Source organism: Sinocyclocheilus grahami, unplaced genomic scaffold (genome assembly GCF_001515645.1).
Source record: "Sinocyclocheilus grahami isolate Dianchi unplaced genomic scaffold, SAMN03320097.WGS_v1.1 scaffold601.1, whole genome shotgun sequence".
NCBI classification, from domain to species: domain Eukaryota; kingdom Metazoa; phylum Chordata; class Actinopteri; order Cypriniformes; family Cyprinidae; genus Sinocyclocheilus; species Sinocyclocheilus grahami.
The window spans coordinates 347,907-361,392 of NW_015505780.1; the positions used below are offsets into that span (position 1 = coordinate 347,907).

At 34.1% G+C, this 13,486-nt stretch overlaps 1 protein-coding gene across 1 annotated transcript in view; it reads right to left on the reverse strand.

Moving 5' to 3' along the window:
• LOC107557415 (V-type proton ATPase subunit S1-like protein) overlaps window positions 1-12,606 on the reverse strand; it is a 14,222-nt gene extending 1,616 nt beyond the window's left edge. Inside the window, exons 1-6 of the mRNA XM_016240828.1 lie at window positions 12,467-12,606; window positions 7,246-7,286; window positions 4,776-4,822; window positions 2,078-2,313; window positions 1,662-1,712; window positions 735-978 (exon numbers count right to left, since the gene is read on the reverse strand). Of these exons, the coding sequence (XP_016096314.1) occupies window positions 735-978; window positions 1,662-1,712; window positions 2,078-2,313; window positions 4,776-4,822; window positions 7,246-7,286; window positions 12,467-12,567 (720 nt within the window). The 5' untranslated portion in view covers window positions 12,568-12,606. The remainder of the gene's footprint in view (window positions 1-734; window positions 979-1,661; window positions 1,713-2,077; window positions 2,314-4,775; window positions 4,823-7,245; window positions 7,287-12,466) is intronic.
• Between the last annotated feature and the right edge of the window lie 880 nt (window positions 12,607-13,486).

Consider the following 13,486-nt stretch of genomic DNA (forward strand, 5'->3'; position numbering starts at 1 on the left):
TATCTATCTATCTATCTATCTATCTATCTATCTATCTATCTATCTACCTGTCTATCTATCTATCTATCTATCTATCTATCTATCTATCTGTATGTCTGTCTGTCTGTCTGTCTATCGTTCATTCTGTCCATCTGTCCATTTGTCTATCTATCTATCTATCTATCTATCTATCTATCTATCTATCTATCTATCTATCTAGCTGTCTATCTATCTATCTATAACTGTCTGTCTGTCTGTCTATCTATCTATCGTTCATTCTGTTCATCCATTTGTCTATCTATCTATCTATCTATCTATCTATCTATCTATCTGTCTGTCTGTCTATCTATCTATCTATCTGTCATTCTATCTTTCTATCTATCGTACATTCATCCGTTCGTTCTGTCCATCCATCCGTCTGTATGTCTATCTAATCTGTTTTTCTACTTGATAAAGTATTTTCTACTTCTCTATCTTGTAGAAATGGTCAGTGATGTTCCAGGCTTCCAGGCAAAGCAGAATAATTCGTTTTCTATAATCCAAATTAAAAAGCATTTCATTTCACCCAAACTCCTCGTGTTCTTCCACACACTCTGGACTGTGAGCTTTTTAAAAAGACGCTGCTCTCATGCCAAACCACAAGCTTGTGTAACCACATTACACCCACCAGAGGCTAAAAATACAGCACAAGATGCTACAACTCCGGTATGAGGCGCTTATCAGTGGAGGATGGAGGGAAAGAGTTGCCTGCCAACCTGGAAGTCGGTGAAGGTTATGTGCCAGTGTGCGGCGTGGTCGGTGTTGGCGCTGGGCACCAGCAGCGTGTCGTACTTCTGCAGGCTGCTGACGTGCTGGCAGTGATAGGAGTTGGTGGAGGGCGCGTACACATCTGTAGCATTGAACGTGGCCTCGTATGTCCAGTTGTAATGGATGTACACGTTATCCAGAGTGAACCAGTTCTGTCCCGCAGACTCGTAGAACGTGTTTGACATCTGTAGCCTGTGGAAATAAGCACGTCTTTATCTCTCTGCAAAGCCCTAAAAAGAATGCCTGCTCTCAGATGAGTAATGCAAATCGATTGTTTTACTAGCATACACAAAAAAATTAGATCAACTAAATTTGAAGACACTGAACATGAACTAATGAAACACATCTGTGACGACAGATTTTTAAATAAATGTTAAATCAATTTTTAATTTGATATGAAATTTGATACAAATGGTAACCATTAACATTCTATAAAACATTATAAAGAGGTTTGAATACATTTAAATGTTATTCCGTTAAATTCCAAAGCTGTTTGGGACAGGCTACAGTATTATTATTAATGAAAACCTCTTTATAATGTTTTATAGGATGTAAATATTAAAATAAAAAACATCATTAATTATTGAACATTGGTGTCTTTTGTCATATCACTAAAATGTAAAATCACTGCACTGTAGTGGTTTACAGCATCAGTTTATATATATATATATATATATATATATATAAATTAATATTTATTATAATTTTTTTATATATATATTTATTATTTTTATATATTTTTAGAAAATATAATCATAAAAATATAAAACATTATATTTATAATTATATATATATTTATCAATTAAAATAAATAAAAATATAAAAAATAATTTATATGAAAAATATAAAAAATAAATAAATAAATAAGAAATGACCTGATGGAGAGGCCTCTTAGATCTTCCACATCGCCAAAACGTAGATTGAGTCTGGAGAATAACGAAATATGTCACAATATTATTAAATATCCATCAAGTCAAACGTGTAAATTCAAAATTTTCCTTCTAAATAAAGCATCTTAAACCAGGCTGAGGTAGTTTTTAGCTGGGCCAGGCTTTGATCATTTATGTATGGAAAAGACATCAGAGCATGTCCAGATAATATTTCACTCCAAAAGCAAAAGTGCATTGTGACATTAAGCAGAAGATAATATAATATATTATATTATAATGATATAAAATAATAATAATATAATGTTTTTTACATTTTATTTTGGGGTGAAATGCAATCCGGACCTATTCTTGTGAGATTCACTGGTGAAAAAACCGACATTTATGTTTGCAGCTGAACTCACATGGCTTTGTCTTTGCTGCAGAAGGAACCTTTGGTGTCCACCGGTGCGTCTGGGCTGAAGGTTCTCTCTGTGAGGTCCACTAAACTGTGATTCCTGTACCTGATGGCTAGTTTGCGGGCTCTGAAGAGGATGCAGGTCTTGCCGTTGTACGAAACACTCAGAGGAGAGTACAGCAACATTCCCGGAGACTGAAGCAGCTTCCTGCGTGGAGGAACGTGAAGCTGCCATCCGTACGGCTGAAACCAGAGCAAATCACAGTAGTATAAGCAACATACACTATCGTTCAAACGTTTGAGGTCGGTATTATGGTCTAATTATGTGTAGAATTTAATAATATGTACAAATTATTGTGACAACACACATCCAGGTTTGGGGTTTGTAAGACCTTTTAAATGTTTTTGAAAGAAGTCTTTTCTGCTCAACAAGGCTGCATTTTTCTGATTAAAAATACAGAAAAAACTATACAATTGTGACATATTTTTATAATTTAAAATAACTGTTTTCTATGACAGTAGATTGTAAAATGTAATTTATTTCTGTGATCAAAGCTGTATTTTCAGCATCATTCCTCCAGTCTTCAGTGTCACATGATCTTCAGAAATCATTCTAATATGCTGATTTGCTGCTTAAGAAACATTTCCGATTATTATAATGTTGAAAACAGTTGTGCCGCTTCATGTTTTTGTGGAAACTGTGATAAATTTAGTTTTTCAGCATACTTTAATGAATATGAAGTTCAAAAGAACAGCATTTATTTGAAATAGAAATCTTTTGTAACATTATAAATATATTTACTGTCACTTTTGATCAATTTAATGCATCCTTGCTAAGTAAAAGTATACATTTCTTTCAACAGTAGTGTATGTAAGGCTAGCTGTCATACCTATGGGGTAAGTTGTCACAATATAATCTGTTATTAAAGAGCATAAGCTTTTAAATCTAAACCTATAATAATCCACAGATTTAAACTGTAACATATCAAACTAACATGTAAACCAGATGTTCTGGCCAATATACAGTGAATTGTAATTCAGTTCAATTCAAAAACAATATGCCGCAATAAAAGTCTGACAGCTCCCCCAAGTGGGCATTTATGAAAATGCATGTGACAAGTAGCCTTGTTCTCCCCTATGCTGTGAAATAAACTTAATAACAGTTCACAGAAATCATATTTGGAAAGGGAATTAGAGACTTTTGGGGCACCGTAACGTATCCTAAATCAGAGTGAAATTCCTGATTAAAAATGTAGCATGTCTGTAATCTGTTTTTCCAAAGACCATGCAGTCTGTCAAGGATTAAATTCATCTGCTTTGGACGTTTGGAGGGAAATCTGCACCCCAGCAGCGGCACAAGGTCACATTGGCTCGGCTCGTCTCACCTGCAGCGCTTCAGCCGCAAACACCGAGCCGTCAGCGTCCACCCCATCTGCACAACAACACCGACATCAGGTGACCAGAGACTCGTTTCATTACTAAATCTGCTAAAACACTTAGAAATATTTATATTTATATCATATTTATTCAATCAAACATGCAAATAAGCACGTTTATTAAGAACTCTGTGTATGTGTGTGTGTCTATATATATATATAAATTAATTTAGTATATATAATTTAGTGTGTGTACTAAATTATATATACTAAATTAATACACACACACACACACACACACACACGCCATTCGAAAGTTTGGGATCATTAACATTTTTAATGTTTTTCTTTAAGAGAAGTCTCTTCTGCTCATCAATGCTGCATTTATTTGATAAAAAATACAGAAAATACAGTAATATTGTGAAATATTATCGCCATTTAAAATAACAGTTTTCTATGTGAATATCTGTTAAACTGTAATTTATTCCTGTGATCAAAGCTGTATTTTCAGCATCATTACTCCAGTCTTCAGTGTCACATGATCTTCAGAAATCATTCTAATATGCTGATTTGCTGCTTAAGAAACATTTCCGATTATTATAATGTTGAAAACAGTTGTGCCGCTTCATGTTTTTGTGGAAACTGTGATAAATTTAGTTTTTCAGCATACTTTAATGAATATGAAGTTCAAAAGAACAGCATTTATTTGAAATAGAAATCTTTTGTAACATTATAAATATATTTACTGTCACTTTTGATCAATTTAATGCATCCTTGCTAAGTAAAAGTATACATTTCTTTCAACAGTAGTGTATGTAAGGCTAGCTGTCATACCTATGGGGTAAGTTGTCACAATATAATCTGTTATTAAAGAGCATAAGATTTTAAATCTAAACCTATAATAATCCACAGATTTAAACTGTAACATATCAAACTAACATGTAAACCAGATGTTCTGGCCAATATACAGTGAATTGTAATTCAGTTCAATTCAAAAACAATATGCCGCAATAAAAGTCTGACAGCTCCCCCAAGTGGGCATTTATGAAAATGCATGTGACAAGTAGCCTTGTTCTCCCCTATGCTGTGAAATAAACTTAATAACAGTTCACAGAAATCATATTTGGAAAGGGAATTAGAGACTTTTGGGGCACCGTAACGTATCCTAAATCAGAGTGAAATTCCTGATTAAAAATGTAGCATGTCTGTAATCTGTTTTTCCAAAGACCATGCAGTCTGTCAAGGATTAAATTCATCTGCTTTGGACGTTTGGAGGGAAATCTGCACCCCAGCAGCGGCACAAGGTCACATTGGCTCGGCTCGTCTCACCTGCAGCGCTTCAGCCGCAAACACCGAGCCGTCAGCGTCCACCCCATCTGCACAACAACACCGACATCAGGTGACCAGAGACTCGTTTCATTACTAAATCTGCTAAAACACTTAGAAATATTTATATTTATATCATATTTATTCAATCAAACATGCAAATAAGCACGTTTATTAAGAACTCTGTGTATGTGTGTGTGTCTATATATATATATATACACACATACAAATCATTTTTAGATTTTATATTATTTTATATTATATACAGGTGCATCTCAATAAATTAGAATGTCGTGGAAAAGTTAATTTATTTCAGTAATTCAACTCAAATTGTGAAACTTGTGTATTAAATAAATTCAATGCACACAGACTGAAGTAATTTTAATTGTGATGATTTTGGCTCACATTTAACAAAAACCCACCAATTCACTATCTCAACAAATTAGAATATGGTGACATGCCAATCAGCTAATCAACTCAAAACACCTGAAATGATTTCCTGAGGCTTCAAAATGGTCTCTCAGTTTGGTTCACTAGGCTACACAATCATGGGGAAGACTGCTGATCTGACAGTTGTCCAGAAGACATTCATTGACACGCTTCACAAGGAGGGTAAGCCACAAACATTCATTGCCAAAGAAGCTGGCTGTTCACAGAGTGCTGTATCCAACCATGTTAACAGAAAGTTGAGTGGAAGGAAAAAGTGTGGAAGAAAAAGATGCACAACCAACCAAGAGAACCGCAGCCTTATGAGGATTGTCAAGCAAAATCGATTCAAGAATTTGAGTGAACTTATATATACTAAATTAATACACACACACACACACACACACACACACACGCCATTCGAAAGTTTGGGATCATTAACATTTTTTATGTTTTTCTTTAAGAGAAGTCTCTTCTGCTCATCAATGCTGCATTTATTTGATAAAAAATACAGAAAATACAGTAATATTGTGAAATATTATTGCCATTTTACTAAATTATATATACTAAATTAATACACACACACACACACACACACACACGCCATTCGAAAGTTTGGGATCATTAACATTTTTAATGTTTTTCTTTAAGAGAAGTCTCTTCTGCTCATCAATGCTGCATTTATTTGATCAAAAATACAGAAAATACAGTAATATTGTGAAATATTATTGCCATTTAAAATAACAGTTTTCTATGTGAATATCTGTTAAACTGTAATTTATTCCTGTGATCAAAGCTGTATTTTCAGCATCATTACTCCAGTCTTCAGTGTCACATGATCCTTCAGAAATCAATGATCTAATTCTAATTCTAACACTTGTGCTGCTTGATTTTATTTTTATTTTTTGGAACCTGTGATACACTTTTCAGGATTCTTTGATGAATAAAAAGTTAAACAGAACAGCATTTATTCAAATTAGAAATCTTTTCTAACAGTAGTCTTTACCACTTCACTTTTTATTGATTTAAAACATGCTTTCTGAATAAAAGTATTATTTCTTTCAAATGTACTGACCCCAAACTTTTAGACAGTAGTATACATTGTTACAAAAAAAAATGCAATTTGTTCTTTATAACAGTATGGCAGATACTTAAATAAAATGATATAAATATCAGTTGACACTCTTTATCTCCAATAATATGTCTTAGTAAGATGAGATTTAAATGCCTAGTCTGATGATCAAAACATATAATGCAATGCAAAACAGTGATGATTGAGAGATGAATAAACAAACGCTCCTCAAAAGATCCTGAGGCAGCATTTATTCAAAATAGAAATCTTTTCTAACAGTAGTCTTTACCACTTCACTTTTTATTGATTTAAAGCATGCTTTCTGAATAAAAGTATTAATTTCTTTCAAATGTACTGACCCCAAACTTTTAGACAGTAGTATAATTTGTTACAAAAAAAAAATGCAATTTGTTCTTTATAACAGTATGGCAGATACTTAAATAAAATAATATAAATATCAGTTGACACTCTATATCTCCAGTAATATGTCTTAGTAAGATGAGATTTAAATGCCTACTCTGATGATCAAAACATATAATGCAATGCAAAACAGTGATGATTGAGAGATGAATAAACAAACGCTCCTCAAAAGATCCTGAGGATCAGATTTGAGACTCTAAAACATGATTGATGGAGAATCAAGTAAAGCTGAGCTGCTTCAGTCCAGTAAGTGTTCATCTGGAGATATTACTGACGTTATTCTGACCTTTACTTGAGAAAAATCAGTCAAGATTTGACTCGTGAAGCTCGAGCTGAAGCTGGACGTTTGTACAATTAGACAAAAAGAGCTTTTACTGGATAAAAAAAGTCTAAACTATCAATCAGACGACAGAAGGCGTGGAATAGATTTTGTAGCAAAGTTTTGATTATGTTGATTATTTAAAGGTCTTAGAAATGTGTGTATTAAATATGATAGCCTATATATGGATGTACAGGGTTGCAAAAACAATTGAAGATATCATCAAAATAACTTACTTTGTTGAATTCTGATGTCTTGGGATGGTGCATCATCTGAGCTGTAAGTAGGAGAATTTAATGAGTGCATTATTAATCAGATAAATACCTTCATAAACAACTGAAATCATTTTTATAGTTGGATACAATCATCCAGTCTCAGCTGCAGATCGGATCTTCACGCGTTATGAATATGAATGAGATACAGGAGGCTTTGATGCTGTGAGTCACTGCTGGAACGTCACCATCCGTGAAGTGAGACCAACTCGCTTTCAAGTCACTTTGCTTTTGTTCCCGCAGGATATTTCTCAGTTTTGCTTCCTTTAAGTATTAGCTTTGCTTCAGACGGTTCTCCTGAAAAGCCGCAGGAGAAATAAATATACACACAAATGAGTCCGTTAACATGTAGCAAGAGATTTAAAATCGATATGGAGAGCAGCTCGGATTATTTGATGAGAATAAGATGAGAAATGCTCAAGTTCATGTTGAAATCGTATTGAGATATCTTTAAAAAGGTTTGAGATGTTGTTAAAGGAATATTTCACCCAAAAATATAAAATCTGCTAATAATGTGCTCACCCTCAGGCCATCTAAGATGTACATGAGTTTGTTTCTTCATCAGATTTGGAGAAATGTAGCATTGCATCACTTGCTCAGCAATGGATGCTCTGCAGTGAATGGGTGCCGTCAGAATGAGAGTCCAAACAGCTGATAAAAACATCACAATAATCCACACCAAATCGATATGGAGAGCAGCTCGGATTATTTGATGAGAATAAGATGAGAAATGCTCAAGTTCATGTTGAAATCGTATTGAGATATCTTTAAAAAGGTTTGAGATGTTGTTAAAGGAATATTTCACCCAAAAATATAAAATCTGCTAATAATGTGCTCACCCTCAGGCCATCTAACGTTTTTATGGATTATGGACTCGTATTTTAACCAGAAGCAATGGTTTGAAGTTAAAATGGCTTAATGATGGATTTGTTTCTTACAAACACGCAGCTTTTGGCTTCTCAAGACATTAACTGATGGACTGGAGTGGTGTGGATTATTGTGATGTTTTTATCAGCTGTTTGGACTCTCATTCTGACGGCACCCATTCACTGCAGAGCATCCATTGCTGAGCAAGTGATGCTAAATTTCTCCAGATCTGATGAAGAAACAAACTCATCTACAACTCTGATGGCCTGAGGGTGAGCACATTATCAGCAAATTGTAACTTTTTGCATGAACTGTTCCTTTAAGATCTGTTCAGAAACACAGGTGAGATTCCCATGCAGGGTCTTTTTTCTCAGGAGAAACATCTGAGAAGCAGGAGACGTCTCAATTTGCACTTCTTTTAACCTGTTGCTGTCTAGGAGAAATGATTGAGATCTGATGTGTGATTTTTCTGCTGCACGTTCTTGTGATTTCTTCAACAGTAGAGGGATTACTGAAAGATGAACAGTTTAACTGTTTAATCACTGGGTAATGCTGCTGAAATGGGCTTAACCTCGTTCTCAGACCTGATTATGGCTCAGTCTGACCGGCGCTGGCACATAATGTCGGTCAGGGATCAAAGTAAGACGTGAAGATGTCTTTGGTTAGCAAGGATGAAAGATGAAGCAGAAGACTCATATATAAATATATAACACAAATAAATGAATGTTTTCTTTAGCGTGAGCCACAGCTCTGTTTGGATTGATTAACTGTGCATATAAACAATCTACGGTGTGTGTGAAGAATTAATAGTGTTTTCAGAGTCAAGCATCAGTCACTAGTGCTAGTGCTTCAGCGTTAACTCGTCCTGCTGCTTTAACACCTTAGCAACTGCATAGCAACCACTCACATTTTCTTCCGAAAATGCAGAAAAGTAGTTCTTTTTAAATTCATAGCAGTGTTGTTATTGTGAACTAACACTAAAACTACTAAAATCATTTTATTAACTGAAATTAAGGTGAAGTCAAATCAAATATAAATATAAAATGAAGTTAAACTAATAGACTTGAAAAAACTCATAAAATTGATAAACTTTAGTTCATTCAAAATTTTAATAAAAACTATAATAGTAAATAAATAAAACTAAAATTACACTGATTAATAGTCTTTTATATATACAACATACTATACTGTTATATCAGTGTTATTTTAGTATCTATGAAATACTATTCGTTTTTATTAATATTTTGAATAATTTTTATACGTATTTTCCTTTTCAGTTTTATTTGAGTAATTTTGTTGTGTGTTTTTGTAATTCTTAGGTGTTACAGTTTTTTGTCTATATAGTTTTTATCAATTTTATTTCAGTTTTAGCTATTTTAGTACACCAAGTTAAACTAAATTAAAATGAAAAATGTTGCTTTGGCAACTAAATGAGATAAATAAAATTCAGGCAATTAAAATGTTGGCAATTAGCTGAAATAAACAGTATTTATATGTTTTAATTTATATTAGTTAATGTTTACTTTTTTCAAGTAACAAAAATGGTTTTAGTTTTAGTAATTCATTTTTGGTTTTGTCTGTATATATCATATAATGTTTAAATATAAAAAATTGCAATATTAAACTGCAAATATTGTGTATTTAATTTCTTGCAATGTAAAATGCATTTATAGCAACACATTTTTTAATTGTTTTTGCTATAGTTAACTAAATCTAAAACTGAAACTAAAACCATAAAACATTTTTGTTACTAGAAATAAAATACTGTAACTGAAATAAATTAAAATACTTTTTATTTCAGCCAGTTGCCAACATTTTTCATTTTAATTTGGTTTAACATGATACTAATACTAAACCTGAAAAACAAAATTACTATAATAGTATCTCAGTGATTCTAAAATAACACTAAAAATGATTCTTAAAATATTTTTTGCAGGCAAACATGTCAAAGTTAGCATGCCACAAATACCGTCAACACACTTGCATTTAAGAACTTTAACCACTGCTCTTCTATACTAAAAGCATGTATTTGTTGTTGCTGTGCATCTTCAAGCCAATCTAAAGATGATTTATCACCTCAGCGCAGCAGATAGAGTGACCCTGTGAGTGCGGATCTGCCCTTGTCCATGCAGGAGGTGTTGTTTGTTTACCTGCCCTGTAACAACAGCAGACCTGTGACATTTCTTCTGATTTTCTCATAAACGGCATCAATAATTCGCTCTCTCGGACGGCTGCGTCAAATGAACAGAAGCCCACGAGGGAGATGTGGGAGGCTTTGTGTTCTGTTATTGTTGCATAACTATATTTAGCAAAACAGAGAGTCTGCATCAAGCAAAACTTGACCTGCATGGCACCATTCAAAACAACAACCTGAGCGAATAAAGTCTAGCCAGATAGAGAAGGAAAGCTTAAAAGAAACACAAATCCCTCCTTCTGTCTGCTTCGGCAGTGGCTCATCCGTTCAGCGCTGTATCTGAACATGTGGGCCAGTGTGAAGGGCCACAGTCGGCACATTTATATAATCAATGAAATCTGCTGACCGCTTCGAAACGCATGCAGCGTATTTCAGATTAGAGTGTCTTTTTAAGTTCTGCCGGCATCTAGATGCTTCACCAAATCAAATCTGTTAATACACAGCTAAAGCCTGGACTGGCCTGCATGTAGTAAAACTCCATCTGTGCAAGTGGAGACACGCTACACGCTTTCAGCTCCTACGAAGCAATATGCTGCCAATTAGAGCTGTGTTTTATACAAACTGCAATATGAAGTAGACTGCAGAGAAACTCGACGTATGTGCCCATAATAAAACGCCTACTGCTTAGAAAACAATACCAAGAGTTGCATTCACTGTAAAGTATTTAAAAAATACAATTATTTGAGTATGCTTTACAAGAAAATGCTATTTTAGTTTTTCATGTTATTTGCTGTTTATTTGTAATTAATTGTGAAATGTATTTACTAGCAATTTGCACCATTATTTTTATTTTAGGGGAACACATTTGCTTTTTATTGTGCTGATTTATTTACATGTTTATTTACTTATTCTTTCAATTTTTGTACAGTGCATAAGTGTGTCGAGAACTAGATACTCAGGTTTTCTAGAAAATAAAAGAAGACGGCAAAATTTTCATTTTTTGCTGTTTTTTTCTGTGTTTATTTACTTATATTTCTTTCAGCATTTTTACAATACATTAGTGTGCCAAGTGAAATATATTTTGAGGTTTTCTGGATAAAATAAAATAAAATAAAAAATGGCAAAATTTGCATTTTTTGCTGGTTTGTTTTCCGTGTTTATTCACTAGCCTATGTGTTTATTTACTTATACATCTTTCAGCATTTTTACAACACTTAAGTGTGTCAAATTAAATATTGAGGTTTTCTGGAAAAATATAAAATAAAATATAAAATAAAAAAATTAAATAAAATATTAATGCCTTAGGCACCATCTGGTGGATAAAGATGAAATGGCAATCTGCCATCTTGTTGAAACACCTGAATTTATAATTGCATGCTCAAAAAAGTTTTTTTTTTATGATTAATTGTACATTTAAATAATATATTATTTAAAAAAATTCAACATTTCTGTTTTTGCACCCTCAACTAGTTTTTATTGCGAGTATAATGTGTATGTTGTGCATGTTTTAGTGTAATTTTATGGTATTGTCTATTGTAAATTCTGATGATCTTAATAAAATTCTAATAAAATCTACCTGTCTATCTATAAACAAGACAAAATCAACAAACTCATTCACACAAAAAGTTAATCATTCATTAGTGGGATCAATTATTAATAATAAACAGGCCTCAGGCTCATTTATATAATAAATAAATGATTCATAATGCGATCCTGCAGCGTGAATCTACAAATGATAGGTCTGTGTGATGCTCAGCCCAACAATAAATGGTACATGAATCAGAATTAAATAAAAAAAAGGAATATTTCATTCATATTATTATCTCAGCCTGAAGCTCAAACAGATGCTCCTGACATTCCTTCAGTGATGCTGATCATTCCTGCATCCTCTTATCCTCTCATCTTATCCAACACACATCTCTGCCTCCAGTTTTAGTAGCAAATATGGATTTGCCTGTAAACTGATGCCGATGGATTTTCTCTTGTGTTTCACTGCAAGAGCCCTGAAGGGTGGACAAAGGAGGCACTAGTTTGTCTCTGTCACACCAGTTCATCAGCGTTTAATAAATGCATAGATGTACAGTCAGTGTATATATAGTCTTTGTTTCTCCCGGTTTCACCATTTCAATAAACAGGACACCTAAAAGACCACGTCTCTGGCTTCTTTCAAAATAATCCACTCACCTTCCTTCCACAAAGGCAGACAGCTGCTCATAAGACGAGGATATCTGCAGGAAAACAAAAGAAAATAACGCAAGAGACATTGGGCGCCACGTTGATGCCATGTATCCATCCAGATGAGTCTGCCAGAGATGATGCTGAAGCTGCTGCTTCATAATCTGCCCGGATGTCGGGGCGTAACCTCAGCGATGATTGACAGGCGCGGCGGCCAATCAGCGTCCAGCCGGCGACGCGGCCACGCCCCTTCACAGAGCGTGTGCTGCTGACACAGTGATGCACAAACCAGCAGAGCCATACAGTCTGATCCATGAGACTAAACTAATTAGGCGCATAATTAACGAACATGAGACAATGCTATTGATTGATAACTGTGGCAGAAGGTCGAAAGGTCCTACATGATTTCGCTTATTATGTGTGAAGTACATTGCACTGCTTCTGTAGTGCACATAACCCTCAGCTGCTGTTCGGTCATTTTAGAGCGAAAAAAATGTTTTGGATTTTTAAAAATCGCTACTTCATCGGAAGGGTACGAAACTCAATGATTTTTATGGCAGTCGCTATGTGACCACAAAAGATGAATAAATAAATAAAATAAAAATAATCATGGACTTGATTCGAAAAAGCTAAATGGTGTAAAAAAAAAAGTCACACTTGTGTTGTTCACGGTCAAGAAGCCATTGGAAATTAATGGGAAAATACACAAAAATAATTGTGTGTATAATCTACAAAGCATTCACAGTGCAGGAAAAAAAAGTGCACCGCAATGAAGGGGTGACACTTTAAAATATCAAGAGTGCAAAATAGACACATATATGAACTAGTGTGACTGTAACACAAAGCATGTTTTTGCAAATGCGTGAAATAAAATCAATAATTCAGCCACAATGCAGTAAAAACAGACACCAAGGAAGAGGTGACACTCTAAAACATCAAAAGTACAAAATAGACACACACACTCTCTTACACACACACACACACACACACACACACACTCACACACACACACACACACTCACACACACA